The sequence below is a fragment of the Xenopus tropicalis genome, chromosome 7 (assembly GCF_000004195.4).
Source record: "Xenopus tropicalis strain Nigerian chromosome 7, UCB_Xtro_10.0, whole genome shotgun sequence".
NCBI lineage: Eukaryota > Metazoa > Chordata > Amphibia > Anura > Pipidae > Xenopus > Xenopus tropicalis.
In genome coordinates, this window is record NC_030683.2 from 107,545,210 (window position 1) to 107,559,328 (window position 14,119).

Here is a 14,119-nt window from a genome sequence, read left to right on the forward strand (position 1 = left end):
GATCTCCCCGCAGTTGGTATTCACTGAGTTACTGACACGGCGCACCCGGAACTCATCCAAACACTCCTCCCTGACTTGGATTTGGCAATCCGATTGGCCAGGAGGTGCTCGCAGCGCTATCGGCACAACCAATTGTATTCTTTTCAACACTGAATCTTTACCTACCTTGTTTATTAATAATGAGCCGCCCCATGCCATAGGAATAACAAAGGAAGGGACGCACCAAGTTTAAAAGAGAGGTGTGGGGAAAAATAATGAGTGACGTAGTAGAGGGAAGTTACGCCGGTTCAGCAATAGGCATTTAGCGCAGGTGAGAGAGAAAGGCATGTGAGGTATTGTTATTCTCCGTGTCATCTTGTATTTGTAGAGCAGGGGCCCCAGCTTTTCTTACTGAGCCACAGTCAAATGTAAAAAGACTTGGAGAGCAACACAACACCATAAAAGTTCATGGAGGAGCCAAATAAGGGCTAAGATTGGCTATTAGGGAGCCTCTATGCACACTATCAGCTTACAGGGGGCTTTATTTGGTAGGAAATCTTGTTTTTATTAAACCAAAACTTGCCCCCAAGTCAGGAATTCAAACATAACTACCTGGTTTGGGGGCACTGAGAGCAACATCCAAGGGGTTGGGGTGAAACATGTTGCCCCTGAGCTACTGGTTGGGGATCAGTGTCGTAGAGAGTCAACGGGATGCGCGTGACAGGCGTCTTATTATTAACGTAATTAGAGGGAGTTGCTAGAGAACCGTAATCTGTCTCTCCTTTAGTTTGGGCGCTATGGTGCAGCAGACGTTTTCATCAGGCTGGTTAAGGGGTTCGGGCGAGTAGTCTTTTCCCCCCAAATTCACGGGGTTTGACACTCAAAAAATCCTTTTACAGTCCACTTTTGGGATGTGTCCAAAATATTGTAGTTGCAGTCTTTCCCCCACATTGTTACACCCGACTGCCAACATCCTGCTGCTCTCTGCGTCCCACTGACAGTCACACATACCTCCCAACGTTTAAAAATGGAAAGAGGGACAAAAACAAATTCAGCGCAGCGAGTTTTTTCCACACCCCCTAAATACCACTCCCATTTGACTAAATTTGGCAGGTTGTTTAAAGTTTGAACACATTTCTGGGGGTTTTGGGGTCTTGTTTTATTACAGTTTTGTTGAAAAAGGTGAAATTGCCCTTTAAGCTGCAAGTCTCAGTTCCCCCAAGAGACCTGTTTAGCTGATTAGTTACAGTTGTATCTCAGTGGGGGGGGGGGGGGGGGCCTTTTTACCTTTCTGGGCTCTCTGCCCAAAGCTACTTTTTAATTAAATGTGTATCTTTTTTAGCATTCAGTGCAGGAGATTGAATTCAGCATTGAATTTTAGCATTCAGTGCAGGAAATGAGGGACATTTCAGTAAGAATCCGGGACTGTGGGCTGAGCTGTCAAAAGAGGGACTGTCCCGCCAAAATTCAGACAGTTGGGAGGTATGAATCACATACTGTTAATATTTTTTTTTTTTATAAAAGAAAGGCCTAGTGTCCCAATGTTATGTCATTATTTCATACATTATATCCTGACTGATAGGAAGACAAAATCTATATACTCATTTGTACTATGATCCCCTTGCCATTGTCACTTAGTTACTGTTCTGATTTTGTAACTCGTTAGCCGCCAGCGCGCAATAGGATCCATTTGTGTTAGAAACAAAAGGATCAGGAAAAGTCTAGTGTGTCAGGACAGGGAGTTCCCTTCTATAGAACAAGCTGCTATTGTATTTAGATCTCAGTATGCAATTAAAGGTACTGCTTTTGTTATAATACAAAGCTGTCTGCATGTCCGAGCACCAAGCACATAGGGAACGCAGAAGAATTATATTGGCAGTATGGTGTGAAGAGCGGGTGAAGGGGGATATTCATGAAAATCACAGAACATTGCACCACAAATGTAATTTAGAAGGTGTTTTGAAATTTACTTATATGCTGGAAAACTAGAGGCTGATCCATCAGTTCAGAATGGCCTAATGAGTTTATATGTGGGCAGCGCACATCAAGGGGTATATTGGCTTGTCTGTTTGCACTTAATATAATTGCACTGTATAAACAGAATCCATTTCATCATAATGAGATTCTAGGTGCTATGCTTATGTTGATAATGGGCAGTTTTGTCATAATTACCCTACAATTATGTACAGGCTATTTGGATCAGGTACTGTGTCTCTGAAATGAATTTGGGGGCAATGGTACTTGGATGATTTTTAGTCATTTTACCCCCTTCATTTTCTGTCTCACATTTGCGATCAAATGCCCCTTTATTATCTTGTATGATAATTGCATTAAAGCAGCACAAGAGGCGATTGGTATGAATTTTTCACTAAAAACACGCAAGGAAAAAATGCGTCATATTGTATGTTGTTGCCCTAGGACACTTATTATGAAACTTATTTGGTTTAATCCACAGTTTGAGGACTTACTTTTGCCCAGGGCCCCCTTTAACTGTATCGGTAATAGTTTTCAGCATATTTAGAACATCAAAGAAGTGTTCACCCCAAATCTTTTTCTAACTTAACATCCAAGATAGGACTTCCAGTTGTATTTAGTAAAGCCAATAGACATTCTAACCAAATCTGCACCTAACTAGATGGGGCCCCAAGCCAAAGCTCTGAGCCCCCAAGGAGGGGCTCAGATTAGAAACCACAGACTTAAAGTGGCCATACACAGGCAGATTTAAGATGCCAATTTACTAATTTATCTGCCTGTGTATGTGGCACCCTGATGGGCCCCCCATTGAGGCAGGTTTGGTTTTCCCATCAGATCAGGGACTGCATTGGCTAGTTGATTTGGTCCAACAGCTCCTGTGTACCTGCAGTTTTAAATTGATCAACAACCGGATCTCAACGTGTATGGCCAGCTATAGGGTCTTTTGTTTGCACTTGTGCTTTGGGTAAGATTTTGTTGATAGAGTCTAGAGTCTTTTCTCTGTTCTGAATTAATATGTTAGAAACTGGTATATTAGTAAACCATTAAAACTCAGTTTAACTTTGGTGCTGGCAGTATACTTGCATTTGATACGCATCATGTCCTTTGATTCTTTAGTGTCCACTCCAGGCTAAGATGATAATCTTAGGAGTCCACGTGTGTCTGCAGGGGTCCAATCTTCCTTTGATTTGTTAGTTTTATTAACTTTAAAAGGAATCCAGAAATAGTTTTCAACCTAAGACACGTATACACAGCTGGCCATACATGTACCAATAACATTCTGTACAATTTTTAGTACATGGGTTCATTCCACTTTTTCTGTAGGAAAAACGTTCTTTATACAGATAAGGGGCCTGTTATCCAGAATGCTCAGAAACCTGGGGTTTTCCAGATAAGGGGTCTTTTCATAATTTGGATATCCATATTTAAACATAATTAAATATTAAATGAACCCAGCAGGACCATGTTGCCATCATTAAGGATTAATTACATATTAGTAGAGAATACGTACAAGGTACTGTTTTATTATTACAGAGAAAAAAGGAAATCATTTAAAAAATCCGAATTATGTGATTAAAATTGAGTCTTTGGAAGATGGCCTTCCCATAGTTTGGTGCTTTCTGTATAATGGGTTTTCAGTTTCTGATCCGCTCCTGGTCTGTCATCTATAGCACCTATATACCAGATGAGATCCAACCACAAAGCTGCAGGGGGTTTAGTCACTATTAAATTGCCTGAGAAATATGTGAATAAAGACTGGAGGTAAAGAAGTATTTTCTGTTTCGGACTGAGCTCTTTACCTGGATGAAAGTTCATAGCCATACAGCATAAGGGTGTGTGGAAAGGAGAATAAGGGTAAGAAGTAACTTGCTCTTAGGTGACCATACTGGGGTGAACTTTTTGTTATCCATCTAACTAGATACTGTCAGGTATTTTGCAATATGGCTGCTCATATGGCACTATTGCACTGGAGAAATTTGATTCCCTTCAGAGAGTGATACTTGTGGCTTTAGGCACAGTGTAGGCCAGGGGTGGGCAAACTATGGCCCGCGGGCCACATCCGGCCCGTCAGCCCTTTCAATCCGGCCTGCCGTCTCCGGCCCCCTTAAAAGAATGACGGGCCCTGATTGGTTGCGCCCCGTGCGTGCGCACAGCGGCAGCACGCACGGGGCGCAACCATATAAAAGAATGCACTGGGGAGCCGGGGAACAGAAGGACGGGACGGAGGAAGCAGCGGGTCGCTGGGGGGGAGCTGAGAGGCCCCATAATTTTTGATGGCAGCCCCGGGCGTAACGCTGTCCCGGTCCGGCCCGTATGTTAGTTAATGTGGCCCCTGAGCTAAAAAGTTTGCCCACCCCTGGTGTAGGCTGATAGGCCAAGCTCTCTGTTGAGGCAGGATCCGTATGAGAATATTCAACCGTAACAATAGCCATCAGTATGAGATGAAAGTGCAGGATGGCAGCAGACAGGGAACTGGACCTTTCAGTGAAACTATAATTATATAGTGAATAAAGTGCCCCCTGTTGTAAAATATAGGGATATTTGAAGTTCATGAGGAGTTCCATGGCCATATAAAAGCATGAGGCTGAAGGCTGAGTGCTTTTATACAGGTCATGAAATGCCAAGGTGACTTCTAATATCCTCATATTTTACAACAGGAGGTATATTATTTATTATAATAGGCAAGTTTTAGTTAGTCTTGCAACAGAAATTACGTCACTAAGCTCAGATTATAACCAGTGACATCACTAAGCTCTGTTTATAAGGATATCATTTACATGGCTCTTGTATATTATACATAATATAAACTATAAACGTGCCAGCTATACCAGAAAATAGAAAAGGGGAGCAGGCTGCAGAATAATTATTATTAATACATTTTGCAGCATTGTACAGTACATGGGAGTATAATATTATCATGCAGATTAAATACAAAAACACAACCAAAACAAGAGGTAACAGGAGCTCTGCCCAAAAGAGCTTACAATCTAAAAATGAAAGCTCCTGCTACTCACTACAGTAATTCTCTCAGACTGTAAGCTGTAGCTCCCATGTGACATCCATACAAATGTCACTTTGCCAGTTGTACACAGGGTGTGTCTTCCTGGATTTGTTTAAAGATTATGGCTCTGCCACTGCGTACCACTGGCTCCATTTATGACTCCAATTACACCAACTAATTGCTGAGAGATTTACCCTTGAAATCCCAGTAAGCCCTCACACCCTCTCTTATAACTGGGGCAGATTAGCTGCTTCTGAGCTGGGATGGTAACTGGTTTTGTTGCCATGTCACTATCATTCATGTAAGCTTTAAATAATAGAAACCATTCCAAAATGTAGCAGCCATGAATCCAATGTTTCCTGCCATCCTGGTCCAGACTGGGATTTAAAATAGGCCCTGGCATTTCAAGTTCACAAAGGTCCAGCCCAAAAAATAGTGACTGTCTATGGCAACTTCAAGCAGACCCTCTTGTATTGGCCAGAACCTACAGATTGCCAGTCCAGGCCTGATGGGGGAGAATGTAAAATATATATATTTTGGTAAAATATCTGATCAGTGACAGCTTACACCAATAATACTTGCCAACATGCTTTGGCCAATCCATTTACTGTGATTTTTTTTTGTTTTTTTTTACAGGGGATGATCTTCTATTGCTGTCACAATGAACCGAGGCAACAGCTGCCCATTTGCGCCAGCTTCCAGCTCTACCGGATCAGAACCAAAGGCTCCAGCAGTTCACAGGCAGCAGAATAATGCTAATCAGAGTACTGCAAATTCACTTTTGAGGGTGAAGAGAAGAAAAACCAAAAAGGAACGGAACTCTGCCAGGTTTAACCAGTCAGATGGACAGCGATTTCTGCCCAGTGGGTCTAAGTGTCCCTTTGTAAGAAAGAAAAACCCACGTGCTCATTCTGGTTTTGTAAGGGTTGTCCCCCCATTTGCTATAAGGGGTGAATGCAACTCAAACCCCATTATAATAACTCAGGGTAGATTAACTCATCACATGGGCCTGTTTCATGGAGAAGTTAAATCTATTGACATTAAAAGACTGGACTTGGTAAAAGATGCTGCCAAGGAAGTGCAGCCTGATAACATAGCACAGCTAGACACAGGCGAGGGGAATCTGGCCCCCAGACTTGATCCTACTCCGATAACTGTACTGGAAGATCAGGGAGGAGCAACATCCCTAAAACACACGGCACCAGAAAGCCACATCTTGGGCTCAAAGCCACTCTTATCTCAGAATAAGGAAAGGGGAGACTTAACCCCATTTACACAAGGATCAAGTGCCCGCTTACCTCTGACTTCCCCTCACAGCCAGCCTAAAATTCCAAACTGCCAAAGGCAAAGCATTCCAGTCCCAGAGGCAGCTGAGAAGATATTTAAAATGCTAGATTCCCGGTCATTATTTCCAGCCCGGAACCTGGTGACTGAAACAAAAAAATCCATCTTGGCCAAGTTAAAGCAGCAGCAGCGTATGTTGGGAACTAACTTGTCACCATTATCTTTGCTAAAAAAGCTGAATTATATCCACAGAGGTAAGGCTGCTGGACTAAAGAGCCATCCTTTTAATTTAATAGAACAAAGAGAAATGATGGCACTTTCAGCCATTATGCTATACTATTTTCCCTCTTTAGTTGGCAATGGTCTTATACTGTATAATAATAAATATCCTTCTACCCCTCCTGGTCTTACCCATGCCAAGCAAACCTTCCATTATACAGTATTTGGTAATCTTACTCTCCAGTTGTTTTAGTTGTACTTACCTCGGTTACACTGTGTAGGCAGTGACACAATGCATGTATAGGCTGGATTACTTTTTAATCTGTACTACAGCTTTTTGGTGCCTCGTGCAGGCTCCGCGCAGGAGCATCTTTGGCTGTTTCAGCTTCCCAGTCTGTAGACCCAATGCTGCCACCTTCACCTGTTAAATACTTCTCCTTTGCATTGTGGAGGCAGCTGTATAATAATAGAGAAAAAAGTTACCAGGGGGCAGCTTTTCTTTTGCTTCTGGTGCAACCTGAGACAAGGTTTTATCCTGCCTCATGGTAGCAGCCCCCCCTCCCAGTACTTTATAACAGAAAAATATATAGCTTTGACACAGGACACAAACAGTGGGCTAGTGACCTGGATGTGAAGCCATCTTTGGGCTGTGGATGCCCAAGGTAGGGAGGGATTTAAAAGCACTGTTTGGCTTTGCTTTATTCATCTTGATAGGAGTGCACAATTATTCAAAACATATGCAATATCTTGTTAACAGTAACAAACTTAATCATATTAGTGAGGTTTATATAAAATCTCATCACAGATTCCTTGATCTTGCAGTTAATTTCTCACTATATTAGGGCCATTGATGTGTTTGATCCAATTACTGTTACTGACTGAGAGACTAAGGATAAAATCTGCGGGAAAACTCACTTTGAGATAAACAAACTCTCTCTCTTGTTATCAGTAATGAAAGTTGCTATTGGCATAAAATCAGAATATTTATATGCTCTGTTCAGTGTAGCCCAGCAGAAGCTAGCCAAGTGCAATCCAAATCAACAAACGTGCCAATAAAGAGGCATTGTCATTCATTTCCATAATTTTTCTGACATAGTTCATTAGATATTTCATATGCAGAGCTCTTATGCAGATTCAGTCTGACTTTATTCCCAAACTACCAGATGGCATCTCCAAGGAATACAGTATTTTGGGATGGCATACTTTGAATTCTATAATAATTCCATGGGCAGAACTGGATCCAGCAAGGGAATATTAGACAAGAGGAGAACTCAACACAGCAGCCCTGTGTCTATTAATAAGTAACAACCCCCAAGTAAATGGAAGTCCCCCTGCTCTTGTATGTTTGTAGCAACGCACAGTGTGCCTCCCCAGAGTGTACCTACGGCCTTGCAAGCTGCTGCACATAGTCCCTGTGATAGGTACACTGAGACTCTGCTCCCTGAATTTCCTGGTCTCCCTTTTCTATACAGTGCCAAGGTGACTCCTGAATAACCATGCTATGTGCCATATAATCACAACATTCTGCTCTCCCTTCATGAGCTTTGTTAACAAATCAGAGAAGCTTTGGCACTCCAGCAGAACTGCAGCCTGGGATTCTGGGAGTTCTGCCTTCCACAATGGTGAAGACTGAAGAGGTCATATACTTACCACACTTCGGTGTGCAAAGTGCAATTTTGGATAACATTGGCATGTATTTACCCACAATGCAGTATTCTTTCCCATAAATCCAGTGTCAGATAGTGTCTGCCATTATCTGGAGGATGTGCGCCTGGCACAAATGCTGCTGATGTGGCAAAATGTATGCAGTTTTGTATGCACTGCTACGTATATTGGAATTCATTGTGAGAATGTATGCCCTAGTAGTTTGTATGATGCAGGTTGCGGAAGGAACCCTTGAGATACCGTCTAGTTCAGAGTTGGCAGTAGCTCCAGGGTACCTACAGTGACCTTCATCATAAGGCACAATTGCGCTCAGTTAGGAATGTGAGGCAGCAGTAATGAGCACAACAATATGGAAGTGCAAGGACCACATCTTGCCACAAATAACTTTAATGATTGTAGTTGTTTCCGCAGTTGATTGTGGCCAAGCTGTTGTGCAGTAAGTAAATGACCCCTTACATGTCTTCTTCATAGAGGTTCTTGCAGTGTTGGACCAGGTTAGGAGTTGTTTTTGCTATTGGTCTGATGCTTCATTTATTGCTTAAATATACACAGTGGTACAATAATCTGTCTCCAGTGTATTCATATGTATGTAAGGTAACCACTAGGTGTCACCATAACAGCTCTCATTTTATTGCAGAGGTGAATGTGACGGTTTTGTCTTCCATGTCAAAAATGCAGAATTGGAGCAATCCAATTTTAAATGAATGCTGCCCATTTAATGGCCAGCATTCTATCCGCCTGGTATTGCACTTGGATCACACATATCTAATACAACAGCTTCAGTGAGAGGAGGGCTGTGCATTTCCAGGATGGTGACTGACCTGATACATGTTCTGAAATAGGTGCAAGTTTCCCATTCTCAGACAGTTGTTTGGTTAGAAATTGGCAATTTGTACAGTAAATCTTTGTTTTACTTTTAATATTTTACAGATGAAAGCTAACAAAAGCTTCCCTGCAATTTTAAAAGCTATCTGGTTGCTAGGGCTGTTGGCCTAACATACAAGAAAGGTGAAAAAGTTTAAGGCTTTGTAATATATTGATTATTTTTCTGTTCAATGCAAGTTAAAAAAAAAAGTTTGGTTGCCAAGGTCAGTGAACCAAGCAACTTGTTTCAAGGTCACCAAATGAGCAGAACTTTACTTGTTAGCCAAATTGGGCTGATCTGGTAGTTTGGCACAATACAATCCTCACTCAGTAGTTTAGAGGGGCTTATGAAGACCCATCACAAAAAGGTCCAGTAAAGTCCTGTAGGGATGGGGTTTCAAACCTGCTTGATAAAACCGGATATCAGTTGGCCAAGCCATCATTTTAGCCCCATACTCAGGCAAGGCCAAATAGCTGCCTAACTTGGTCTAGCATGGCCAAGGCAGAAGCCAGAATTGGCCTGTGTATCAAGACTATTGCCTAGGTGAGCTCCTCCTCCCACTCAACAAGCCTGATGAGCATAGTGTTTACTTTCTTTGCAGGTATGTCTGTCATTCCTGAAGGCTCAGGATTGGGCTACTCTAAGAAGACAGATGACACACAGACAGGTCATGGACCACAAAGTGTCCCTGGGCAGAATTATATATCCCCATTTCCAGTTAGTACCTTGTCTGGAACAAGCTCCATGCATAAGGTAATGATGGTGAGCTTTTAACATTGTTTAATTTTTTCTAAATTCTGTAGATTCATGGGGGGTGGAGGGCTTTCTGTAATGCGCTGATCTGAGAGACAGTATTGTGTCCTCCAGTCTGAGAATCTGGCACAGCTGCACCACCTGGACTGCCAACCAACTCTCTAGAGCTCCAGTAGATATTGTGGTAATCTTAAAGGGGTAGTCCACCTTTTATTACATTAGTATGTTATAGAATGTTCTAGCTACTTTTCAGTTTGCCTTCTTCTTCTGCCCCTTTCCATTTTTCCATTCCAGTCTCTTATTCACACCACTGCTTGGTTACTAGGGTAAACTGGACCCTAAATAACTGCTAAATAAAAGGCTAAATATTTAAAATTGCAAAACAATTGCAAAATGTTTCAGAATGTCACTTTTGTAACATAATAAAGGTTAATTTAAATGTTTTAAACCCCTTTAAAATTGCTTTTTTTGTATGTCAGGAGTATAGTATTAAATCCCAGGTAAGGAAAAATACAACATGCACACCCAGGCCTCTGTACTGTGTGCTTGGTACTCAGTATTTGGGGAGACAGCACTCCCTCCAAAGTACTATTTAAAACAGGGATCCCCAACCTTTTATACCTGTGAGCCACATTAAAATGTACAAAGTGTTGGGGAGCAACACAAGCATGAAAAATGTTCCTGGGGGTGCCAATAAGAGCTATAATTGGCTACTTAATAGCCCCTATGTGGACTGGCAGCCTACAGAAGGCTCTGTTTGGCATTATACTCGTTTTTATGCAACCAATACTTGCCTCCTTACCAGAAATTCATAAAAAGCACCTGTTTTGAGGCCACTGGGAGCAACATCCAAGGGGTTGGTGAGCAACATGTTGCTTATGAGCCACTGGTAGAGGATCACTGATTTAAAAGAACGGCTACTAGCACACAAAGCTGATCCAATGGGGGCAAGCCCCTAACTTTTTAATCTGCTAATCTAACTATCTACTCCTATACACTTGACCCATTCCTTTAGATATACACAGATTTAAGATTTTGATAGGGCTGCACCCCTTTTCTGGAATTCTCTTCCAGGTTCCATCAGACTTTCCCAGTCTATCAGTTGCTGCCACCATTAAATCAAAATTTTATCAATTTTTAACCCCACATCTCTCACTTTGCTGACTCCTGATTTTGGCTAAACCTGCACCTTGTGCCTCACACCCCGACTGTGCTCATTTACAAACAGGTTCTAAATTAGTTATGTGTGGGTCGGCCGGAAACCCTTGGGACCTGAACTCTCCGTGCCATTCCAAGCCCCACAAGTGACAGGGCAGCTCTTGCTTATATACTTCTGCTTGCCTGCCCCCTCTGGTGACATTAGAGAAAGGGTGGCGCAGGCATGGGTATATGAATTGGTGCAATGGGCATCTTGAGTCTACTATAAGTTAGAACACGAAAGCAAATATCTAATTGGTTGCCATGGGCAACTGTACTTCCAGCTATTTAGCACCTATCTTAGTAAATCAGCCTCTGAATTTTTATGTAATCTGTAAGTTTTGTGTATATACCCTTGTATTGTACAGTACTGTAGGATATGCTGGTGCTTTATAAAAGTTTTATTAATAATAATAATCATCATAATCATCATCATAAATGACCAGAATCACTTTAAAAGCTAGATGGGGCCCAAAGAAGAGGACCATGCAACTCCAGAGACACCACTGGTGACAAAAGTTATATCCTTTAACACATACACAGCTATACAGGTACTCACAGCACTACTGAGCTCCCTTCTTATGGCCAATGACAATCATCGGAGGATTTATTGAAGCTTGGGAGGAGGGGTATTTGCACCTTAACACCAACATGGCAGAAACCAGAGTAGAGAGAATAATGCAAAAAAGGAAGTAACAGATGATATATTTATGCTCCTGTTGTGTAATAAAAACTGCTCAGTTACTCTTTATTAGTCCTCCTTATTCTTCCCTGTATCACTAGTAAATGTGACAGGCGCCATGATCTGAATATAGAAAAAAGGAATTAGACGTGCTTAGCACACAGAATTCTATTAAACGGTCTTCTTTTCTTTTTTTCTGTAGGCACAAGCTGTGTGTGCAGATAGCTGCCATGCTGAAATGGACCTCTCTAACCAGCTGCTGGGTTACAGACCAGGCTATAAACATAAGGGCCAGCTGTTATATTCAGAGACTGGCTCCCATTTATGTGAAGGCATAGCACCAAGGGACCAGTTCAGTCTGATGCCAGAGAGCGGGACCAATGTAAAATGGAGACCTTCATGTAATGATATAATGGCATGTACACACACTGGCCATCCACTTAGTGAAACAATCAGCCCAAGGCAATGGGACACGAGGAAATGCACCACTCCTATTAGAAGGCCCTTATTGGACATGTTCACTGTGCCAGGCTCCCAGATAGACAGAGGAAACTGGCCTGGCATGGCAGCTGAATGTGCAGCGAGTATAAGGAACAGGCCCAATGAACATGGAGCTTCTTTTGGTGTGCAAAGGGATATATGGAACTATGACACAGGCAAATCTCCAGGTTTTGCATTTTCCCGCCCTTGCTTAGATTCATCAACTCGAGCACCCAGGTTGCACTGTGGGGAACTAAATCCACACAGGGACTCAACATTCAGCATTGAAAGCAGCCTGGGCTGTATTCCAAGGGGCCTGGGGTGCCAGAGCTCTGTTGCTCCAGAAAATTTCAATTGTAAAGATCCAAAAGACTCTCCTTTCAATTTTTTGCAGCCTAAAAGATCTTTAATTCAGACACGGACAACAGAGACAGAATCACCGCATCCATTGTTTCCAATAATGACCCCCTCATACGCATGGAGGAACATTAGAGATGTGAGAGCCCCTATGTCCATGGACAGGCCAGGTAGTATGTGGAGTCAGTGCGAGGAGGACTGGCCCCAAAGGCAACTGCACACAAGTCATTCTACAGAGTCAGAAAACCTGTTTGTGTCTCATCCAGAAGGAGGATCCTTAAGACAAGCACTGTTTGAGAGATCAAGCCCTGACACTTGGGTGTTTCCAAGAATGAAACTCTATTGAACACTTTGCTGCACACGTTCAGCTGTGTTATATGTCAACTCTCAGCCCCCCTGTAACTGCTGTCAGGGGGTTTGCCCATTCTCCTAATGCCCAGCATATCAGAACAAGCCAGTTCTCCTTCATAAACATCAGTTATAGATTCTTTGTGCTTTGCACTGCCTCAGAGGTAGATTTCATCACCCAATGCATATATACCAAATATTCAGTGTAATTCCGTTCTCCTGCTGTAACCAAGTCATTTCCTGCTGCAGTGACACCAGGCATTCCTTATAAATCTGTTATCCTCCTGTAGATACACCCAATATTCAATGCAATCTTATTTTACTGCTGCAAAAACACCAGACATTTGGTGTAATGTCATTCTCCTGCTGCAGGCACACCACTGAATATTATACCATTCTTCTTCAGACAAACCAAACCCTGAGTGTTACTCTGTGCTTCTGTTACAGACATTTCAATACAGATGCTTCTTCTGAAGGCTCAGGAAACACTTAGTCGCCTTTCATTCGTCATCCTCTTGCACCTTACACTGGGTCATTACACACTCTGACTTCAGCTATGGGCAAGCCCGGGATAAAACAACAGGTATCTGTCATTAGACACGGCTTTTTTGTACAACACTATGTATTAAAATAATAAACAAAATTGTACAAACATGTTGATTCTAATGTTGCTTGATTGCATCTCCAAAAGGGCCCGATGAAGTGTGTAATTATCAATATTTGTATTGATATTTTATTAACAGTTTCTTAGTTTAGAATCTGTGTGTGATGGGTACCTCCATGCATCTGGGGTCACCTGATCACTGCCAAAACTGAGCATGCTGTTTGAGGCATCGGATTATAGCTGCATGTCTATTGGCTCTACTTGATCTACATTAGGTAAGGAGTTAAATAATTAGCTCTGTATAAACAAACCCCTCCGATTCTTAAAGCTGGGGCTCGGGCTCACAGATAAGGAGGTCTTCTTCTCTGACATTTGCACTGAAGGATCAGAACAAAAAGCCCTTTCAATGTCACTCTTTCTATATTTAATGCAAGACATAAAGATAATAGGTATTTCCTGTAGACAGAACTTCTATTGAACAGGGGGGTAGTCAGTTATGCTGAAGGCAAGCTACAATGGGTCAGACCACCTAGTGCCTATCTTTCAGAACTGTGCCAGTGCCTCCAGGCAATAACGGTGCTGTGTAGCCCTGTGCAGAAAGCCTGCCCATATGGAAAACAATTACCTATATATAATGATAATGGGTGAGTGCAGAGGATCTCTTGTTGTTGTCTATATTTTTGTGGTTACAGCCTCAACGCACCCCCACAA

General features: G+C 42.2%; 1 protein-coding gene across 3 annotated transcripts; it reads left to right on the plus strand.

Moving 5' to 3' along the window:
* The first annotated feature begins 197 nt into the window (after positions 1 to 197).
* Positions 198 to 13,458, plus strand: prr19 (proline rich 19). Of its 3 annotated transcripts, none has more exons than XM_004916265.4 (4): positions 198 to 310; positions 5,591 to 6,492; positions 9,589 to 9,740; positions 11,822 to 13,458. In XM_004916265.4, exons 2-4 carry the CDS (start codon positions 5,616 to 5,618, stop codon positions 12,800 to 12,802), a joined length of 2,010 nt encoding a protein of 669 aa, XP_004916322.1. In that variant the 5' UTR covers positions 198 to 310; positions 5,591 to 5,615; the 3' UTR covers positions 12,803 to 13,458. The 3 variants fall into 3 exon arrangements, with proteins under 3 accessions (XP_004916322.1, XP_012822908.1, XP_012822909.1); XM_012967454.3 differs by having other exon boundaries at positions 291 to 332; XM_012967455.2 differs by lacking the exon at positions 198 to 310 and adding an exon at positions 1,322 to 1,461.
* The last annotated feature ends 661 nt before the right edge of the window (positions 13,459 to 14,119 follow it).